General features: G+C 46.4%; 1 protein-coding gene across 1 annotated transcript in view; it reads left to right on the top strand.

The window, feature by feature from the left end:
• The window catches only part of LMNA (lamin A/C), a 63,812-nt gene that overhangs the window by 27,304 nt on the left and 17,021 nt on the right, over positions 1-19,487 (top strand). Inside the window, exons 2-5 of the mRNA XM_029580180.1 lie at positions 11,279-11,435; positions 14,852-14,977; positions 15,934-16,104; positions 16,909-17,034. Coding sequence (XP_029436040.1) covers positions 11,279-11,435; positions 14,852-14,977; positions 15,934-16,104; positions 16,909-17,034 — 580 coding nt within the window. The remainder of the gene's footprint in view (positions 1-11,278; positions 11,436-14,851; positions 14,978-15,933; positions 16,105-16,908; positions 17,035-19,487) is intronic.

Genomic DNA, 19,487 nt, shown 5'->3' with positions numbered 1-19,487 from the left:
AGGTTCCCATATGTAATCCAACACTCGGGTCCTCCCACCTCCCCAGGTCTTACCAATGAGCTTTGTTAAATCTGAACATCTGGCTGTCTAGGTCCCTGTGGCATCTAGATTCTGCCCCCCCCCCCCTTGCTGGGAGTTGTCTGCTGGTTCCACCTCTGCTAACTCCGGGGCCTGCAGTGATGCTGGCTTGTGCCTCCTTTTATTCATCCCCCCCCCCCCCCCCCTCTTCTCATCACCTCCGCTCTGGAAGGAGTGAAGGGTGAGTTGTCTGCATTGCTGCAACCTCTTAACACTGCCCTCTCTATCTGTCCCGAGCGTGCTTGAATTCTCTCTCTCACACAGGCCTCTTCTGACTGGCTCTAGGTATCTACCACCCTCTCGTATTTTGAACCTTCCTCCCTGCAACTTCAGCTCATGAACACCTTGTACTTGGATTTCTGTTTTCTATGGAAACTGTCACCTTCCTGTAATTTTACTGAAATACTTGAATGTTTCTGTGACATCTCCACCCTCCTTCCCTTTTTTTTTTTTTTTTATCTCTAGCAAATGCATTTTAAACTTTTTTTTGTAAAAAAAGGCCTCTTATCATTTGAATAACTCTCCTTCTTGCTGTCCTCGTGAAGCTAGAGCCTTAGAACTCAATACAGTCCTAAAGGTGTGAGGTCCTTTCTAGTGACGCCGCCTCCTTTTTTTTTTTTTTTTCAGCTGGTGCTACCTCTCATTTTACACCCAAGCTCTCCGTTGCTTTATTACATTGACAGACCAGCTATTTTGAGATCAACTCTTTCTTGTTTGAGGTCTCCAGTTCTTGGTTTTCTAATCAAGAACTTAACGGAGTTTTGAGTTCCAAATATACGTCTTCATCATTTTTTTTTTAGTGGACAAGTTCATTGTCCCAAAATCTTGGCCCATTCTTCCAGTGTTATTGCCCCCTTCCAGTGTGTGTACTCTTACAGATTTCTAGAACTAAATTAACCACACAAACTTCCTCAGTAATTTAGCTAATAAAGATGATATTAAAAGAACCAAGATCAGAACCTAGGGAACCCGCTGATCACTTTGTGGACTTTACCACCAGGACTCTAAGTCCTACCACTCAAGGTCTTCCTCATCCAGTGTACAGCTTTCTGTCCTACCCTCATGCTGTCCAGCTTGCTTACCAGTCTCTTATGGGTAGGGGAGGGTGTATTTTATTTGCGTCAATAGTTTCATCCCTACTGAAGTAAGATGGACCTGGTCTGTAGCTACCTGCCTATTGTAGGGTGGCACTGTAAGGATGCTTTGAGGGGGCTCTCTGTGGAGAGAGACCAGTGGGTGGTGGTGAACAAGCATGGAGATAATAGGATAATAGCAGCATAATAAGAGTGAACTGATCAGCTCTGTGGAAATAGCCAAAGCTGTAAGAATGCTAAAGTATCTCATAACAAGAGCTGCCATACTGGCTCACACCCAGCGTCCATCAGGCCCAGCATCCTGTTTCCAACAGTGGCCAATCCAGGCCATAACTATCTGAATTGCGCGGGAATACCTAATAGGGCCATCAACATGCATTTGCATGTTGCAGGCGCTATTAGGTTCGGGGGGGGGGGTTGGACACCCACTGTTAGCCGACATTTGGGGATGAGTGAGTTTGTAGTAAGTATGAAGGGGAGGGTGGGTGTGGATAGGTATGTGTATGCATATATATACGCGAGGGAGGGTGGGTGTGTGCGCATATATGTATGAGAGAATGGGTGAGAGTACATATGTATGAGAGAGTATGCGTGTGTATGAGAAGGTGGTGTGCGTGAGTACTTCTGTATGTGTGTCTGAGAGAGAATGCCTACGCACATGTGTGAGTACCTGTATAAATGAGGTTAAAGGATGTGCACCCTCCTCCAGTCTACGACAATCTCAGGAGACTGGAAATCTAACGTTCCCAGGTATGGAGAGTGGGAGAGTTTTTGGGGTTTTTTAATCCTTGTTAGTTTTAATTATTGGATGCGATGTATCTGCTCTTTTGAAATATTTTATTAGTGTTTGGTAATATTTTAAACACTTGTATACATGTCTTTAATTGGCTGTTCTATTTATCAGCGGATTTGACATTCTTTTTATTGGTATACTTAAGGTGTTATATTTCTTGTTTGTGTTTGCATTGCTTGCAGAGTTTGGCTTCTTGTGATTTCCAGTTCAGTTTTTGTCTGCACCTTTCTATTATACTTTATGGTCTCTTTATTCTGTATTTGGTGAGAGTCTGTCTGTGTTCTGCTTGTGTGACTGAGGTTAGGTATTCTGCCAGCATGCAGTTTCTATGTAGGGATTTACAACAACCTGGCCTGATGTAATAAATGTAATATTTGCAGTATGGATTTTTTTATAGGTTGAGTACTGGCAATTATGGAAGGTTTATTATACTGGAATTGTAGTCCAGTTTATTCCTGGCTTTCTGTGGGCTAAATCCACACCCAGTGAACTTTGCCATAGGCCTAATACCATGTGGGATCCAGTAAACTGCCTTGATTACTATGAGAAAGGTCATTTATTAAGGCTATTAAACTATTATTATTGAAAATTATCTGTTGTGGTGATATTTTACTTCAGAAGATTGTACTTGGAATATCTATTTTCTATATGCAATTGCCTTTTTAGGTTGGAAGTTTTTACATTTTAAAAAGGAAAAAAAATGCATAATTTTTAATTGGGAGGGAAGGGGGAATGAAAGGCTGTAAGGATTGCCTAGGGCACCTAATATCCTTGCATCGGCCCTAAGAGAGTGTGCCACGCACACAGACTCCCACCATTCACCAACCTCTCACATCCCCAGGGAGAAAATGCTGGAGAAGGGTGGGAGGCAGGTAGTAGGGAATGGAGGAGTCCGTTCCACCCCCATTATTACTTCTCTGGCACCCCCTAGTGGGGAACAAGAAAATAACTGGCCCAAAAACTGAGTGGTTAGAGCAGTGAGCTGCAAACAAGTGGGCCGATACAGTAAAAACACGGGAGAGCGGGCGAGCACGCACAGGCCACTCTCTCTCTCCTGTGCGCGCGATTCAGTATCTAAATTTATTTTAATTAGGCCTGGCGGTAAAAAGAGGCGCTAGGGACACTAGCGCGTCCCGAGCGGCGGCTGTCAGCGGGTTTCACAGCCGATGCTCAATTTTGCCGGCGTCGGTTCTCGAGCCCGCTGACAGCCACGGGCCGATTTTTGATCCGCGGGCCTATTTCAAATTTTTTTTTCTATTTTTTTTACTTTAACTTTCGGGACCTCTGACTTAATATCGCCATAAGTCAGAGGGTGCACAGAAAAGCAGTTTTTACTGCTTTTCTGTGCACTTTCACAGTGCCCGGAGAAATTAGCGCCTACCTTTTGGGTAGGCGCTAATTTCTGAAAGCAAAATGTGTGGCTTGGCTGCACATTTTACTTACTGAATCGCGCAGGAATATCTAATAGGGCCATCAACATGCATTTACATGTTGCGGGCGCTATTAGGTTTGGGGGGGTTGGACGCGCTATTACCCCTTACTGAATAAGGGGCAAAGCTAGCGCATCCAAAACGTGTGTCCAATCGCGGGGGGGGGGTGTGTGTGCATATATATACGAGAGGGAGGGTGGGTGCACTGTATTGGCCCGAAGGGAAGCCAGAGTTCAAATCCTACTACCACTCCTTGTGACCTTGGGCAAGTCACTTCACCCTGCATTGCCTGCCTTCCCCCCCCTTGGTGATTTCACCTGCACTGCTCCATGGGGGAGGGGGTGCCCTTTCATCCCTCCCCTCAGGCAGCAGATTGCCTTGGACCGCCCCTGCTTATTTTGAGATGTCAAATGTCAGCATTAACTTAACTGCATTCTTGTAAGTCATGTGACTTCTTGTACTAGCAGGGTACAGTTAAGATAAGAGCATTATCAAGTCAGAAAAATGTTCTGCTTATAAAGATCCTAACTCCTTTGGTCTGCGGATTAGGGGGAGGTGGCATTAGATAATCTCTCTTGCAAAGCCCAGGGGTTCTCAAGCTCTGTAATTTTATGCCGCATTGCTCCTAAAATATCTTTTCTCATAATAAAGATTTTTCTCTTTACTTGGCTGTCCCTGGGAACCTCCCAAATCTTCAAGGGCAAGATGAAGAGAATGGTGAGGGGCATGGCCAGCACGGTCTTGCAATCTGCACCTTATTCACTCCTCCTGTTTTATGCAAGGGTTTGTTTTTTTTAATGCTAACAGGCAGAGGAGTATGGGTAAAATTATCAGGTGGTTCGACCATGCCTAGGCCCAAATAGAAAAGAAAAATGTCCCCAAATCAATAAAAGGTAATGCAGCCTTCTTTAGATCTCTAAATGCTCTGCAAAAAGTAAATAGATAATATAGAAAGGAAGAGGTGGGATTTGCGAAGAAGACCAGAAATAGGCAAAAATCTTAAGTCCTTCTCTTTTTACCTTTATTGCCTTCTCCCTTTTTCTTGCTGATCCAAAGTTCCTCTTCCCCTTGAGTTTTCACAGTCCCTATAGGGCTTCTCTGAGTCCGCCCTCCTGATATCTAAGATCCTAATCTTTTATTATGGTTCAGGTCACAGTTTAATATTGAAGCACACGTGCATCTGAAGAAACTCGGTGCCACCCGACTCCTGTCATTTTTGCTGTACCAGCCTAACATACTGCTATCCCTCTGAAGCCTTTCCACACAGTACAAAGATCACTAGACCCTAAACATTCCCCCTACCGTGACAGCAGCAATGGGGAATTTACTTTCTTAAAATGACTGTTGCTACGTCCGTACAGGATGCAACTGGGCTCTTCTATTAAGTTGCCTGAGGAATGGCCCTTGTAGGGCCTCCAGGACGTCTCTCCTAGCTAATGTTGCTACAGGTAGGCTCTAGAGTGCAATATTAAATTGATAGATCTTTGCAAAAACCAAAATTTTATGGAGGTGCAATTTTCCAACAGCCTGAACGGTTGCAAACTACGTGTGTACTTGATTCAAATGTTGAGAAAACACCCATGTCATTTCCCTGCTAAATAGCAGCAGCTGCAAAGTACATAGGCCTAAAAGCATCTGCACACTTTGCTCTTACTATTGGTATGGCCAGCTGCTGGGGGAGGCCACGTAAATCCTGAAGAGCACACCTACCCACCCACGCTACTTCTCTCCCGTGACCTAAATGTGCCCACGCCGTGGAGCCTGTACGTGCACTCGGCCGTTCTGAAGGCGTTTTATAGGCATCTTCATCAGGGTCAATGCCTTGGAAAATTGCCCTCATGGTGTTTAGAAGTGGATGGGCTAAGCCATTGATAGCATTATTATTATTTCTCTCTTTGGTCTAGATGTTTGAATACTAATGTGATTCTTTTGTTGTGGATTTTTGTAAGGGCCACTAAACCCATGTTCTCCTGTACCCACTACAGTAGCACAGACACTCCCTGACCCCCCCCCCCCCTACTCTTTGCTTCTTCACCACTGAGGGATCTCCCATGTTCGTTCCAAGTCTACTCTAGCACCAGTGCCTCCACCACCCAATCTTCCTGGGAAGCTGCTCCACGTGAGCAGACTTTCATGCAGAAGCCATCCTACTAATTTTTTTTTTTTTCCTTTGAGTTCTTCCTGCCCAGACCCCAGCAACACCTGCTCTTCCTGGCAGCACAATTAATAGCTACTCCCTGCCGTACCACCTGTCCCGGGCTGTCATTCTTCCCTGGTGACACACGGCCGAAGATTTTACCCAGATAATGGCACAATGGCCCTGCTGTGTCTGGGTGGCTGCAGGAGGGCAGTTTTCCCGATTTGTGTTCTCTTCCGTGTTTGCCTAAGGTTCCTTTTATTTCTTCTGTTAACAGTGGACGCTGTTTTTGTTCGCAGGAAACACATCCTGTGCAGTTGTTACATTTAATGTGTGTCTGCTGTTTCTCTGTTTTTGAGGCATGGCACAGTCCTTTAGACCTTTTTATGAAGTCAAGATACCACTGTTGGCTCCTAATCCCGCCCCCAACCTTGCATTCGATCCTTGAGCATTTTTGCTTGGGCCCACCTTGATAATCCCAAGACTTGCTTACAGCTATGGTAGCTCAAAAGCTGCAATTGTGGCTGCAAATCCTGTTTTTCCTAAACTGGTTGGGTTGGCAATTCCGCTCCACGACTCCCCAATGCGTCAGCGTACCAACCGGACGTTTCAAAGGGAGCTCTGTGAGGGTTCTCTTCTAATTACAGAGTTTGCAATGTCAAGAACGGTGCACTCCAAAGCCATCCCCGTGGGTGGAGGGAAGTGATCTTGGAATAGGTTGCAACCTCTAGAACAAGGGAGGCCAAATCTGGTCCTCGAGAGCCACAAACAGACCAGGTTTTCAGGATATCCACAACGAAAATGCATGAGAAGATTTGCCTGCACTGCCTCCATAGCAGGCAAATCTTATCTCCATGCACTTTCATTTTGGCTCTCCTGAAAACTTTGGCCTGGTTGTTGGCTCTGGAGGACTGGAGTAGTTCACCCCTGTCCTAGGATTTCCTTGTGCCCTTCTGGTTGGGTCTCCAGCTTATCTGAGTGTGACCTGCTCCATCAGGTCACATCTTGTTTGCTGGAGTTTAAAGGGGGATGCATTGGTCAGATTTATCTGTGTCGCTTGCTTTGTTAGACAACAAGGGATATTTGCACATTCAAATTGGTGAGGCGCCTTTACTGATTTCTGATCTTCTTCTGTTTTTCTTCCCTGGACTCTTTTCTCAGAGCGTGGAAGAGTCCAGCCTTCATGCTGGCTAACGGCTCGTACGTAGGGATTCCTCTTCGTAAGCGCACTTCAGTACTGTATACGAACGAGGGGGGGAGGGGGAGGGTTACTACTGTAGCCACAATCGGCCTCCCACATGCCCACTCCCCCAGGGAGGGCTCGAGCATTCTGTTCCAGAGAACACCTGCCTCAGGTACCCACTTACACTGCAATCTCTTTGGGGGCAGGAATTTATTTTACCAGAATACTAACAATGCTGTAAGCCGCCTTCAGCAGTATTTGAAAGCTGGGCTTAAAAATACAAACGTTGTTGCTTGGAGCCAGATTTAAGAGCTAAAAATGTGCCCGAGTTCTCAGCCAGTAGTATACAATTGTTTTCCCTCGGTAAAAGCTTCTGTAGCATCCGATGCGCAATCTTCTACAAGCCAGTAACTCTGCAGGGACGACTGTTCCTGGGTTCATGAAAAGATGTTCCTATACGGGAATTACTTTTGCTGAGGCTTGGGCAAAATGGTCTTCTAGGAGTTAGAATCACTCCCCCAAAATGTTACCAGGCCAGGAAAGCATTTTTCTTCTGTATAGTCTCCATTGTGTTGGCTTCCTTTTTAAAACCTGAATTTAAATTGTGTATTTTTAATGTTTGGTTTTCTTTTGCATCCGCATTGCCTTCTGGTAAACAGAGTTTAAGCATGTCACGATGACAGTCTGCTGTGTACTGTGAAGGAGTTGCTGGCACGCTGCATTTGTTTATTTGATCAGTGGGTGATCCTGGGAAGTGGGAGAAGTCCTAGTGACTAGGCAATGTTTGACCAGAACTGTCCCCTGTTTCTCTCAGGAATTTGACAAAAGTTTTTTCTCTTTTTTTTTTTTTTTTTTGGTTTTGTTTTTTTAAATTAAAAAAAAAAAACAAACTCCTCCGAGGTATTTACTGCATGGATTTCCACAGGATAGGATCCCTAGATGTCATTAACAGCTCGTCTGTTTCCCATAAAATCTTGCGTTGCGTAGATCCTCTTTTTTTTTTTTAGAAGTCCAGCCTTCTTTCAGGACGCCTCTCTTTAGACCAGAAAAGGGAACTCGCTGTTGGGTTTATCATATGTGATGACGAAGGATCAGACCAGAAGAAAGCTGTGTGCATTTCAGTCAGCATAATGATCTTAATCATCATCTGCTCCTTGCCAAGCATAATGATCTTAATCATCATCTGCTCGTTGCCAGGCTTCAATGCTAAATATTTTATCCTCTGGATGGAAAACAGAGATCCAACATGGGGAAACAGTAGCTAGATCACAGGACAGAGCGGTTATTGTTATGAACTGTCCCTACTGATGCAAGATGACCACCACTTTACCAGCTAGGAGAAATCCTGCTTGTCTAGAAGATTTCCTTTCGGTGGATGGGTCTAGAACCAGAGGTTGCTGGTTCTAGACCCCGGCTGTGATGATTAGGAGGTAGCTTCGAGTAGTCCACTTCTGTTTGCAATGCACGGGGCGCTTTTAGCCCACATACATTATGCTCAGTTTTCAAAGGGAAAGAATATGTATTGTGTTCTGTAATTTAATTTTTTTTTTTTTTTTTTTTTACAGCTGTAAAGTGCACCTGCCATTTGTGCAGGCGGCCAGGCAGAGGGGGGAAGGTAAAAATAGCATAGGTATTTCTGAACATATCAAGGACGCACACGGTTTTGCTCTCCCGATCTAAATACGCCCATAGAACTCACACTTTTTATACCCTGGCTATAAGTAGTCTCACTTTGGAAGCCTACACTTACTTTTTTTGGGCAACAAGAAGAGGGCAACTTTCAGCCAAGCTGTTTTGATCTGGATATATGGCTTCGGCCGTTTTGTCCTGACAGCGCCTGATCCTGTGGCTTTTCTGCCTGTATCTCTGCAGTCAGGAGGCTTTTGTTTAAAACGCCAGAAAATTCCCACGGGGAGCAGAGAGCTCTCTCTTGTCCAGCGCCGCACACAGCAAGGGCATGGTATACACCGCAATGAAATATTATGAAAAGATGGCGGGAACGCCAGTATACGCTGCTGCTTGGCAACTTCTCTCCAGCGATGACAGCAGCGAGGCGCCTTCATCCCTCCATGTCCTGGGGCATGAGGAGCCCTTACCGGAGAAATTCATGGGAGGTGCTTTGCTTTTTTTTAATTAGCTAGAAACTTGCTGCTGGATCTTGCTGGAGAATCCACTCTGAAATGGCTGGTGATGCCCCTGTAAAATATATACAGGGGCTGGAACCTGCCAGGTCAGGAAACCAGGAGCTCCCAGCCCTCATTATGAAGGGATTAGGCACAATAAAGCAAGAGGAAGGAAAGGCTGTTCTTTTTCTTTTAATTGGCGGGCAACAAGTTATGATCAGACAGAAGCTCGCGGCCTTAACAGCTGTCCTGGGGTGGAAACTTGAATTAAGGGTGCAGTTTAACGGGACAGGTGTGGGGGGGCTGAGTGATATCAATGATAAAACGGCGGAGGATTAGAAAATTCTCATCTGTTTCCAATGTGAGTCGCGGATGTAAGCGAGGGGAGGATCTTTCTGGGTAAACTGGCGATTTTTTTTTTTTCTTTTCTTTTTCTTGCATTTCACTTTTCAGCCTCAGGGAGAGTGTGTGGCAACTGATTTGCCGTATCATGGATGCTATGTTTTTTCTGTAATACATCTGCAGCCCCCAGCTCCCTCCATGCCTTGTTGTTGTAAAATGTGACAGTGGGTTACTCTGTGGTTTTTGAGCCAAGTGGTTTCTTCTAACCAATTGGCAGCTTTCCCCAAACCTGCTTGTTACCTTTTTTTTGTTTTGACCAAGTGAAGATGGCTGAAGCTCCAATTCAAGGGCCTTCATTTTTGTGGGAAGGGATGTGTGTGGATTTCCACAGAGTTTAATTCTTCTATCCCTTCCGTCCAGCCCAGCCACTGTCGTGGCAGTCTGACTGGGAAGCGCAGAGGTCAATGGAGCCCTAAAACCAGGCGATGGATGTTGCTGGTGACCAAGCAGCCGGGACCTCCCATCCCAGCCCTAGGAGGAATAGGAGCTGGGACCAGCACTTCTGCAGGGCTTTCACCTGTGCTGCCACTCGGCTGCTGCCTTACTGATAAAATTAATATTACGGAGACCCCTGTGGTAGGATAGTGAAGCAGTATTTCCCCAAACTATTCTGTGTAGCTTTTGAGATAATGGACACCGATTTTATGAGACTTTTTTTTTGTTTCCCCATTAAGATTTTTATTATGCTCACAGCAATAAGTAACAAACAGAACTGGAAGAAGTCCAGTATCAAATATATGAACACATCTAGTAGCCAGGCAGAAGTGCTGTATCACATCATGAGTGGGACTTGAGATACCCAACAATAACATTCTGGGCTCCCTGGCTTCTAACATCCTGTAACATCTGTAATGGCACAAAAATATCCTCCCCCAAACCAAGCAATAGGTGAGCACCCCCCACCAAACAGGAGTAAAAGGAACTTCGCTCCCCACATTCCCTTCAACAGACATCGGGCACCTGTGGGAACAGCTTGTGAAGCTTGATGGGTGTCCGGATACCATCGCAGTAGTCCCTTGTATCCGTTCTCCATCCGAGGCTCTGCCACTGACCTCGTCTTTAGCTAACAGTACAACTGATTCAGATAATTCACCCCCTAGATGTGCCTCCCACGGTAGATCCTGATTCAATAGGGAGTATAGTTTGGAGATGGTCCCTTTGCTCTGATCTGCCCTTTCACAGAGAGCCTCAAAGTATTTTGCCCTTATGCGGGTCAGTAATTACCCCTTTTATTCGCTGTATAAAATGCTTTACTTGCATTAGATAAACCGGTCTTGATCTAAGATGTCGTCATATTTCTTTATTAAATGATCAAAGGCGAGAATATCTCGCTCCTTTCCCAAAGATGTTCCACCCTCCAAACCCCCTTTATCACGCCACCTTTTGGGAAATCCAGAGGTCATACCCGGGGGAAATCCAAATCATGAAACCAGGCTGAACGGCAAAAATAATCCCTGTCCTTCTATTGAGACCGTACTTTCACTGTATTAACAGTACAAGAAGACACATCAGCAATAGGTCACCAAGTATGTCTTGGCTGCCACCTTACGGCTACCAAAGGCATGGGACCCATTAACCGTTGCTCTACGTCAAGCCACTGTTTTGCCTCCCTCAATCTATGCTGCTCCACTATGGTCTGTATCGGCTACAGAACCTCTTGAGTCTGCTCGCTGGTTGGGCTGCTTTCTGAGCGAGGTTCTGTGCAGACGGTGGTGTGTGTTTGGTTTTTTTTTTTTTGGTGTTTTGTTTTTTTTGCACCCTAATCAGAAGCCCAGCACGGTCAACAACTGTAAAATACGAACTCAATTAAATGTCATGTTGTACCTGCTTCACAAGACAGAAAATCGCATCCTTGTCTTTCAGAGTTTGTCCTTTTCGAGATGGAAACGGAGATATCTCTGCCACTCGCCACTTCTGGGCCTGATGAGCGTTAGATATGACGACTCTTATGTTCTCTGTTCTTTGCTTGCCCTGTGCTGCTTTTTGTATTTGTGTTTTTTTGGTCACAACTGATCCCCGCTGTCTTTCTCTTTTTCAGGAACAGTAAGAAGGAGGCAGATCTGGAGGCCGCACAGGCTCGGCTGAAGGACCTGGAGGCACTGCTGAACTCCAAGGATGCCGCGCTCACCACCGCGCTGGGGGAGAAAAGGAACCTGGAGAACGAAATCCGCGAGCTGAGAGCGCAGATCGCCAAGGTAAAACCGCGTTGACCCCCCACCCCCCCCCCCCCCGGCTGGTGGGAACCAGGCTCGTCCAGCGCGGATAGCGGGCACGCTGCAAGCATCCACGGGGGGAAATGCACGGCTTATAGAATCGGCTACGGGTCGTAAACAGATATTTCTAGTTATGAAGAGTTGAAGGGGGAGTCGGAGATCAATTGGGGGGGGGGGGGGGGTCTATGGTCCTGCATCAGAAATGAAATGAAGGCAGAAACACAGGATGAGTCTTGCGTGCAGTCATATTCTCCATTTCGATGCCTCACGTTTATGGGGTGGGGGGTGTTGACGCAGGTAAATGGGCTCGGCACATGAAATGCCCTTTGATAACTGCTTCCCTTGCTGCAGGTAAGTCTGGCTACCTTTTTTTTTTTTTTTTTTTTTTTAACCTGTAGGGAGGATGGGGGGGGAGGGGAGGGCAGGAGAGGATGAACCTGTATCCATTTTTCATTTTGCAGTGACCATGCATATATTTCTGTGCGTGCTTTGCGCCTGCTGCCCAGGGAATGTAAAAATGTCGTTCCTCACCACACCCCATGCGTGAATGTGAATATTTTAGGTACTACTCTTCCTTCTTTCACCACAAGGCCTTGCTCCTCTCGTAACTAGGGTATGCATTTTCCATCTTGCTGTGCCAGCAAAAGTCTCTTTCTGAACTGGGGCATCGTGCTCCCTGTCTGGCCATAGCCAAGTCCATCATTTTGTACTGATCTTCAACTCTCTCTGGCTTTCCCTGCTCATAACATTTGTGTACATTTTAGCCAGGTTTACAGTCCTAAACACATTTCCTGAAACTTCTGGTCTTGATGGTATGTCTTGACTATATTGTAAACTTCCTTATCGTCTCGCTAGATTAGTCCAGACCCATGCATTATGCCATTTTACCAGCAGATGGAGATGGGGGGGGGGGGGGGGAACCATAACCTTTTACAGTGACATCACTGCTATAAGAGGTTGAGCACACTGATGCTTTGCCAGAAATCTTCTGCAGTAATTTCTACTCTTGCTGAAAGCCCGTTTAATAAATAAAAATATAAAAAAATTCCACTTCATTGGATTACGTTTGCATCTAGTTTCTTTTTGAGGATTGTTGCAAAGATCTGTCTGTCTCACCCTGGCAAGCAGATATTCCCAATAATGTTTTTTGTATTTCCTGCAGAAGGGGTTTAGACAAGGGGGTTAGCCCTTGATTCCCTGACAGTTCAAGTTGCGACCATTTCCTGTTACAGGAGTTGTATTCAAGGGCGGATTGGCCTATTGGGGGATCGAGCATCCCCCGGTGGGCTGGTCACGTGGTATCTCCTAGTCCAGCCAGGGCGGCGAATCCCCGGGCCGGTCGTCATCGGGAATCCACCCCTGGTTGGATTCAGGAGGGGTCTTGGTGGCTTCCCACCCAGATGTGTCTCACTTACTGCACAGACGTAAGCCTTGTTTGTCCTCCATTTAGGGCCTTAGTTATCCAATGGGATCTTAATCTGGTTTGGAATATTTTTTTTTAGTGGGTTTTCCCTTCAAGGCTGCTTTACAGGATTTTTTCCTTTTAAAGATGGCTTTTCTTGTGAGCCTATTTTCAGATGAGTTATATGATCTTTAAGTTGGTTTCTGTTTTGTCCAGTGCCATCCTTCTTACCCAAGGTCGTGTCATCTTTTCAGTTAAACCAAACTCTTCTTCTGCTTGGGTTCTCAGAAAGTGAATGTCCTGGTAGGCTCAGATTGCTCCACTCTTTTTATTTTTTTGGACGTTCATTGCATTCTTCTCATATTTGAAGGTGGCAAATCCCTTTAGGAAGCCCAATATAGGCTGTTTGTTTGGATTGATGGACTCTGCAAGAGGGAGGCAGCTTCAAAATTCTCTGTCCAAATGTATTAAAGTGACAATCTGGTCAGTATAATCTGCTGAAGAGTCGACAGGCTCTTCGTGCTCATTCTATGAGGGTTCAGGCTTCCTCTTGTGCAGAATCTACAGCAATTACTCTAGAGCACATTTGTACTAAGGTGGTTACCTGGGCTTCCTTACGTTCATTCATGAAGTACTACAGGCTAGATGTGCTAGTCAAGGGAGATTGATTTATTTATTAAAAATCTTATATTGTGCAATCTTCCATGTAAAATATGAACCCCCCCCATATAAAATACATCTAAAGTCAGCATAAGACAGAACATACTCTTAACATAGCAACACAGTGCAAGCTCATCATTATCCAATGCCTTTTTAAATATAGCTTTAGCCTGCTTTCTGAACACATTTTAACATCGGTCTGGTAATGCATTCCATGTCCCAGATGCTACATTTGGGGTACATGTTCTCAAAGCAGCCGTGTCTTCCTCCCACTCGCATTAGAAGGAGTTTGGGTCTTTCCAACGCGTCGGGATGGGTCTCCCAGGATGCCCAAGAAGGAGAAATGTAGTCTTACCTGTTTGAAAGAGGAATTTAATCTTGCTAGACCAATCTAGGGCTGTTCTGGGAAGTCAATGGCTGCAATTTCGTTTGTTCTTGATCGAGAGTCTCTTAGATATTTCAGGTTTTTTTTCTTTGTGAAGAAATCCCAAGGATTCTCTACGTCTTCTTCTTTCTGAATTCTATTTTTCCTCTCTGTTGGAATCCAAAGAGGATGATTGCTACTGGAGGATTTCTTCCTCCCTTTTCTCAGTTTTGCTTTGACATAAGGATACTGGCAAGTGCCTGTGTTGCTCCACCCCTTATAGCAGTGATGATGTCACTGAAAAGGCTATGGGTCTTGGTCTCCATCTGCTGGTGGGAGGGCATAAATCCATGTCTGGACTAGTTAGCGGGATTCAAGGAAAGGAAATTTAACAGGCAAGTCTAAATGTATCCTCCTTGGAGCAGGGACTGTCTGTCTGTGTATCACTGCCTATATCAAGTAGTGCTATGGAAAGTAGTAATAGTTTTACAACTTTTCAGGTCATATGAACTCCTGCACACTTAGTAGGCAAAAATATCCTTACTCGCAATAAACCAGAGATCAACTGGGAGTCTATGGCACTGTAATAGAAAGACAATTGGGCTGAGACGAGCTGGCCTTACAGTCCTTATCTGCTGTCAGATTCGAGGTTCCTATGTAACGCATCTAGTTCTTAATTAAAAAAAAAAAAAAAAAAAAAATCTCCCAGTTTTCTTGAATGTAGTTGATCTGTGTGGCTCTGTATTTCCCTTTTTAAAGGCAAACTGAAAATTATTACATGAAAAATAAGTTTAGGGTGCTGTTACTGATTTGGAGGTCAGAGAGCAGCTGGGGGAAGGTGTGCTTACTTATAAAGGAGGGCTACAAAGTAACAGGCCAGGCTTGTGATACAAAGGGGCTACTTAAAGCAGAAATTTAAACTTTTTTTTTCCTCTCGTTCTCCCTTCCTCTCACTTTTCCCTCTTCCCGCAGTTGGAAGTTGGTCTGAACGATGCCAAGAAGCAGCTCCAGGATGAGATGCTTCGCCGTGTGGATGCTGAGAACCGCCTGCAGACGCTAAAGGAGGAGCTGGATTTCCAGAAGAGCATTTACAGCGAGGTAAAGTCTCACCCACATACCTGAGGGCTGTGGGATGCCTTCCTAGTCAGCAGCCTCTGGTTTGCCTGCAGCAGGTTATTAAGTCACATAAAGAACAGATTCAGGCAGAGCACCAGATCTGAGGAACAGCAGCAGGGTAAGGTGAGAAAGTGCTGAGCCCTTCTGACAAAAGAGAACTTACATTGAAAGCCCCTGGGATGATAAGACATTGTGTTTTTTTAGAAGGCTGAGGCACAACCACCTGTGGCGTGAATGATCTGGAATCACATTTATGGCACCTGGATAGCTTAACAGCTTCTAAAGGGGCAAGTGAGAGCAGATCAGTGTTATTAATTCACTTAAAAAGTGGGTAAATGAAGGAACATGGAAATAGTCATTAGCCCAAGGTGATATATGTAGACAGGCCAGGATTTGAACTTGTATCCCAGAAGTTCTCCTAACTCCAGCAACTATACTACACTGATTCCTAGCCAAATAGATTGATCTACAAAACACCAAGCTAAGGGCGCCTCATCGATATTGAATGAACGAGTCTGTGCTGGCATGAACCAGCAGCCTCACCCATAAAAAAAGAGTAGAGAAAGTGATATCCAGTCTCAAAGATCAGGTTCTTATCAGAAGGGAGTTGTCAAATGGTAGAGAACTTGCTTAGCATGTTTGGAAATGGTTCCTGCATCTGCCAGGCTATCCAGTCTCTGCCAGAGGTAATGGTATCTCTCTCTCACTGGATAGCTTTAAAAGCAGGTCTGACATGTGTCTGTTTTGGGATAGTTTAGATATCCTGGAGCCTGCCGGTGGACCAGCTGACCACTTGAGGTCCCTCACAGCCCCATCTTTCTCTGATTTGATGTTGCTGTATAAGCTTGTGCCTTGATGTAGTTTTGAGCTGTGTGCCGAGACACCAGATGATTCAGGCTTTGACTGAGATACTTCCTGGTTTGTTGGTTTAAAAACAGGAGCTCCGGGAGACAAAGCGCCGTCATGAGACCCGGCTGGTGGAGCTGGACAACGGACGCCAACAAGAGTTTGAGAGCAAGCTGGCAGATGCCCTGCAAGAACTGCGGGCACAACACGAGGGGCAGGTGAAACTCTACAAGATCGAGCTGGAGAAGACCTACAATGCCAAGGTAATCCCGGAGAAGGATCCTCTCCTGTAGGGACCCCAGGGTTTAGCAGGATGAAGGATTATAAGTGCCCATGGCTAGGGACTGCTTGTGGGTGACTTCTATATGAAATCTGCTATGCTGCTTGGATAAAATTACTTTATATTTACAACTTTTAGTTAAAGAAATCAACTGCAGAGGTCAAAATGTGGCTTTTTTCCTAACCGTCACCGAAGGATGAAGATTTGGGTATTAAGGGTGGTGCATGAGCTGCCATAGAGAAAAGGGATTAAGGACAGTTTTATTAAGTCGCCCATCCCTACTTAGACAGTGTCTGGATTAGAACTGGGTCAGAGAGAGAGCACGAGAGAGAGAAATCTTATGCAAGGTCCCATGGGCTCAGCCTCCCTCTTCTCAGAGCTCACAAGGCTCGAGCCTCTTACACACACGGTGCAGTGTCCTGTTGGCCTGTCGCTAGCTCCTGGCGGGATTCTCCCCTCCCCTCCTCACTGAACGTGCCACTCCGTTAGGACCCTTTGACCTGCAGCTTTGGTATCTAGCACCAGACCTGTGGGTGCCTGCATGACAGAAGTAGGGAAATCTGTGATCCCTCCCCATGAAATCAGGGAATGAATCTCCTGACCGCAGGTGCTCTGTGCATAGAGTGTAACGTTTCTTTATGGACGGAGGGGAAGAGGGATCAGGTGTGTTTTGGTCTTCAGGGTGTGGTTGCTCGGACCTAATTTTGAATGCAGGCAGCCGGTGGGCCTGGTTGCCTCTCTGTGGGTGATCTCTACACGCGTTTTCTTTGTTTTCTCTTGGGCGTAGCTGGAGAATGCCAAGCAGTCGGCAGAGAGGAACAGCAACCTGGTGGGGGCCGCCCACGAGGAGCTACAGCAGACCCGGATCCGCATCGATAGCCTTTCAGCCCAAGTCAGCCAGCTGCAGAAGCAGGTAATGTGGGGACCGAGGGGTGTCTATAAAATGTGTGGAACGTTGCACCCCCAACCCTCCACCCTTGTAACATGCCCCATGGGATTGTGGGACAGCTGTGACAAGTGAAAAATGATGCAATAATTAACTGTTGCAATATCATGATGTCCTTGAGAATTTAGCACAAAATAACGAATGGGCCTGGTCCACTGTCGCTGAGGGTCTGATTACAAAAGTGGCCCATTGCCCCCTCTTCTGCCACCTCTTTTACTCCTGCTCCACCTCCCCCTCTCAACCAATACCACTTGGAAAGCTATGTCTTAGATTTCCGCCTAGTGCTAAATGCACGCACACGATACTGTGCAAATGAGAAAACGAAATAAGTCAACCCAAGGGTCCATGGAACCTTCCGTGCCTGTATAGTGAGGGACCGTTCCTTCCTGGAAGAGCTTACACCCCGGTGGAAGGCAAAGAGTTTGTTTTGAAGGTCTGGCTTTCCTTTTAAGAACATAAATCCAAGTCCCAAGTATTTGGTAAGTACCCGAACATTAAACAGATCCCATGACACTGAAATCCTGCACGGGTGGGCACACAGAGTATTTGTTCTCTTCGGGACAGGAACCCTGAGTAATGCTTTTACTTCCCAAGGTGTAGATTTGCTGGACTGGGGGAAGAAAGGCGTCCTTTCCGGTCCCAGTGTGATAGGGGTGGTCCCTGATGTGGGTGCAGTGAGTGCCGAAATAAATACTCTGGAGCCACACAGATCTAATGGGAAGGACCTTCTTTGAAACAAACTGTTCTCTTGCTTCTAGCAGGAAGGAAGGGGAAGCCAAAACCTTCCTTTTTGGATCTCGTAACAAAACTCTTTCTCCCTCTTCCCCCCCCCCCCCCCCCCCCCAACAACTGAATTTAATAGGGATGTGCAGCCAAAAAGTTTTTTCATTGCATTCGTGATTCGGATTCGTCGGGGTGCAAATGCGTTACATTCGGCCGTATGGCGCCCCGATGCGTTAATACGGCGAGTTAAATTCATGTCCCAGCTAAAATTAAAATTAACTACAACACCCCCCCCCCCCCCAAGACTTACCAAAACTCCCTGGTGGTCCAGCAAGGAGTCCAGAGCCATCCCTGCATTCTCACTGCATTGCCCTGAGACTCAAAATGGCGCTGATCGCCTTTGCCCTCACTATGTGTGACATAGTGAGGGCAAAGGCGATCGGCGCCATTTTGAGTATTGGCATTGGACGGCTGGCATGCAGGAGGTCGCTCCCGGACCCCCGCTGGGCTTTTGGCAAGTCTTGTGGGGGTCAGGAGGCCCCCCCAAGCTGGCCAAAAGTCCCTGTGGGTCCATCGGGGGTCCCGGAGCGACCTCCTGCACGCCGGCCGTCCGATGCTAGGACTCAAAATGGTGCAGATATCCTTTGCCCATACTATCACAGGGGCTACCGGTGCCATTGGTCAGCCCCTGTCACATGGTCACCGGTGCCATCTTGTGCTCCTACCATGTGACAGGGGCTGACCAGTGGCACCAATAGCCCCTGTGACACAGGCTATCGGCGCCATGATGAAACTGGCAAACGAGGGTGTGAGAATGCAGGGATGGCTCTGGACTCCTCGCTGGACCACTAGGGAGTTTTGGTAAGTCTTGAGGGGGTCAGGAGGGTGGGGGGTTTAAATTTTTATTTAGGAGGCCGAATAAAACAGAAATCTGTTAAATAGGTGGGGAGTCGCGATGCGTTTCGCCTCCCCACGTATTTAACAGATAGCAAAAAATAAGTTGCGGATTACAAATACGTGGAAAACGGATGCACACCCCTAGAATTTAATGCCGGAGTTATTTCTTGCAGCGGGTCACTGTCTCCCCCTTCCTCGTTGAGGGCACAGAGGGCAGGACTTTCCCAATCCCTGAATCCAGGAAAGGCCCAGGAGTCTCTCGCAAGGCTCCTGCCATGAAAAATCTCAAAACCAACCCAAAGGGATATCCCAACCAGCGGAAGGAGAACCCACAGGCCGGGCTGGCCTGCAAAACCACAAAAGCTAAACGTCTTCTCTACAGGGTTTTCAAAGGGACTGCCTCCTGAGCTGACGGCGGGGGGCTCCTAAATAGACTTTCAGGGGGCGGCCATTCCAGACCCCTCGAGGGGAGGAGCTGCGTTTGAATGGAACCTCCCTCTCCTCTTAGCCTTTCTCTCCTAGCTGAAGGAGGGGCTCACCCAGCTCTTACTTGGTGGCGTGACCACTGGGTCCGCTACACTACTAATGCCGGCAACAAGCAGTGGCTATTTCCTATTGATAGCAGTTTATGGATTTCTCCTCAAGAATAAATCCAAACTTTTTTTTTTTTTTAAAGCTCAGCTACATCCTCTGGCAATGAATTCCAGAGCTTACTTGTGTGTTAAGTGAGAGAATTTTCTCTGCTTTGCTTTAAACGTGCTACTTGCTAACGTCACGGAATGCCCCCAGCCCTTATATTA

This window comes from Rhinatrema bivittatum, chromosome 16 (genome assembly GCF_901001135.1).
Source record: "Rhinatrema bivittatum chromosome 16, aRhiBiv1.1, whole genome shotgun sequence".
Lineage (NCBI taxonomy): Eukaryota > Metazoa > Chordata > Amphibia > Gymnophiona > Rhinatrematidae > Rhinatrema > Rhinatrema bivittatum.
Note: the sequence above shows the minus strand (reverse complement) of the source record. Positions and strands in the feature narration are given on the sequence as shown.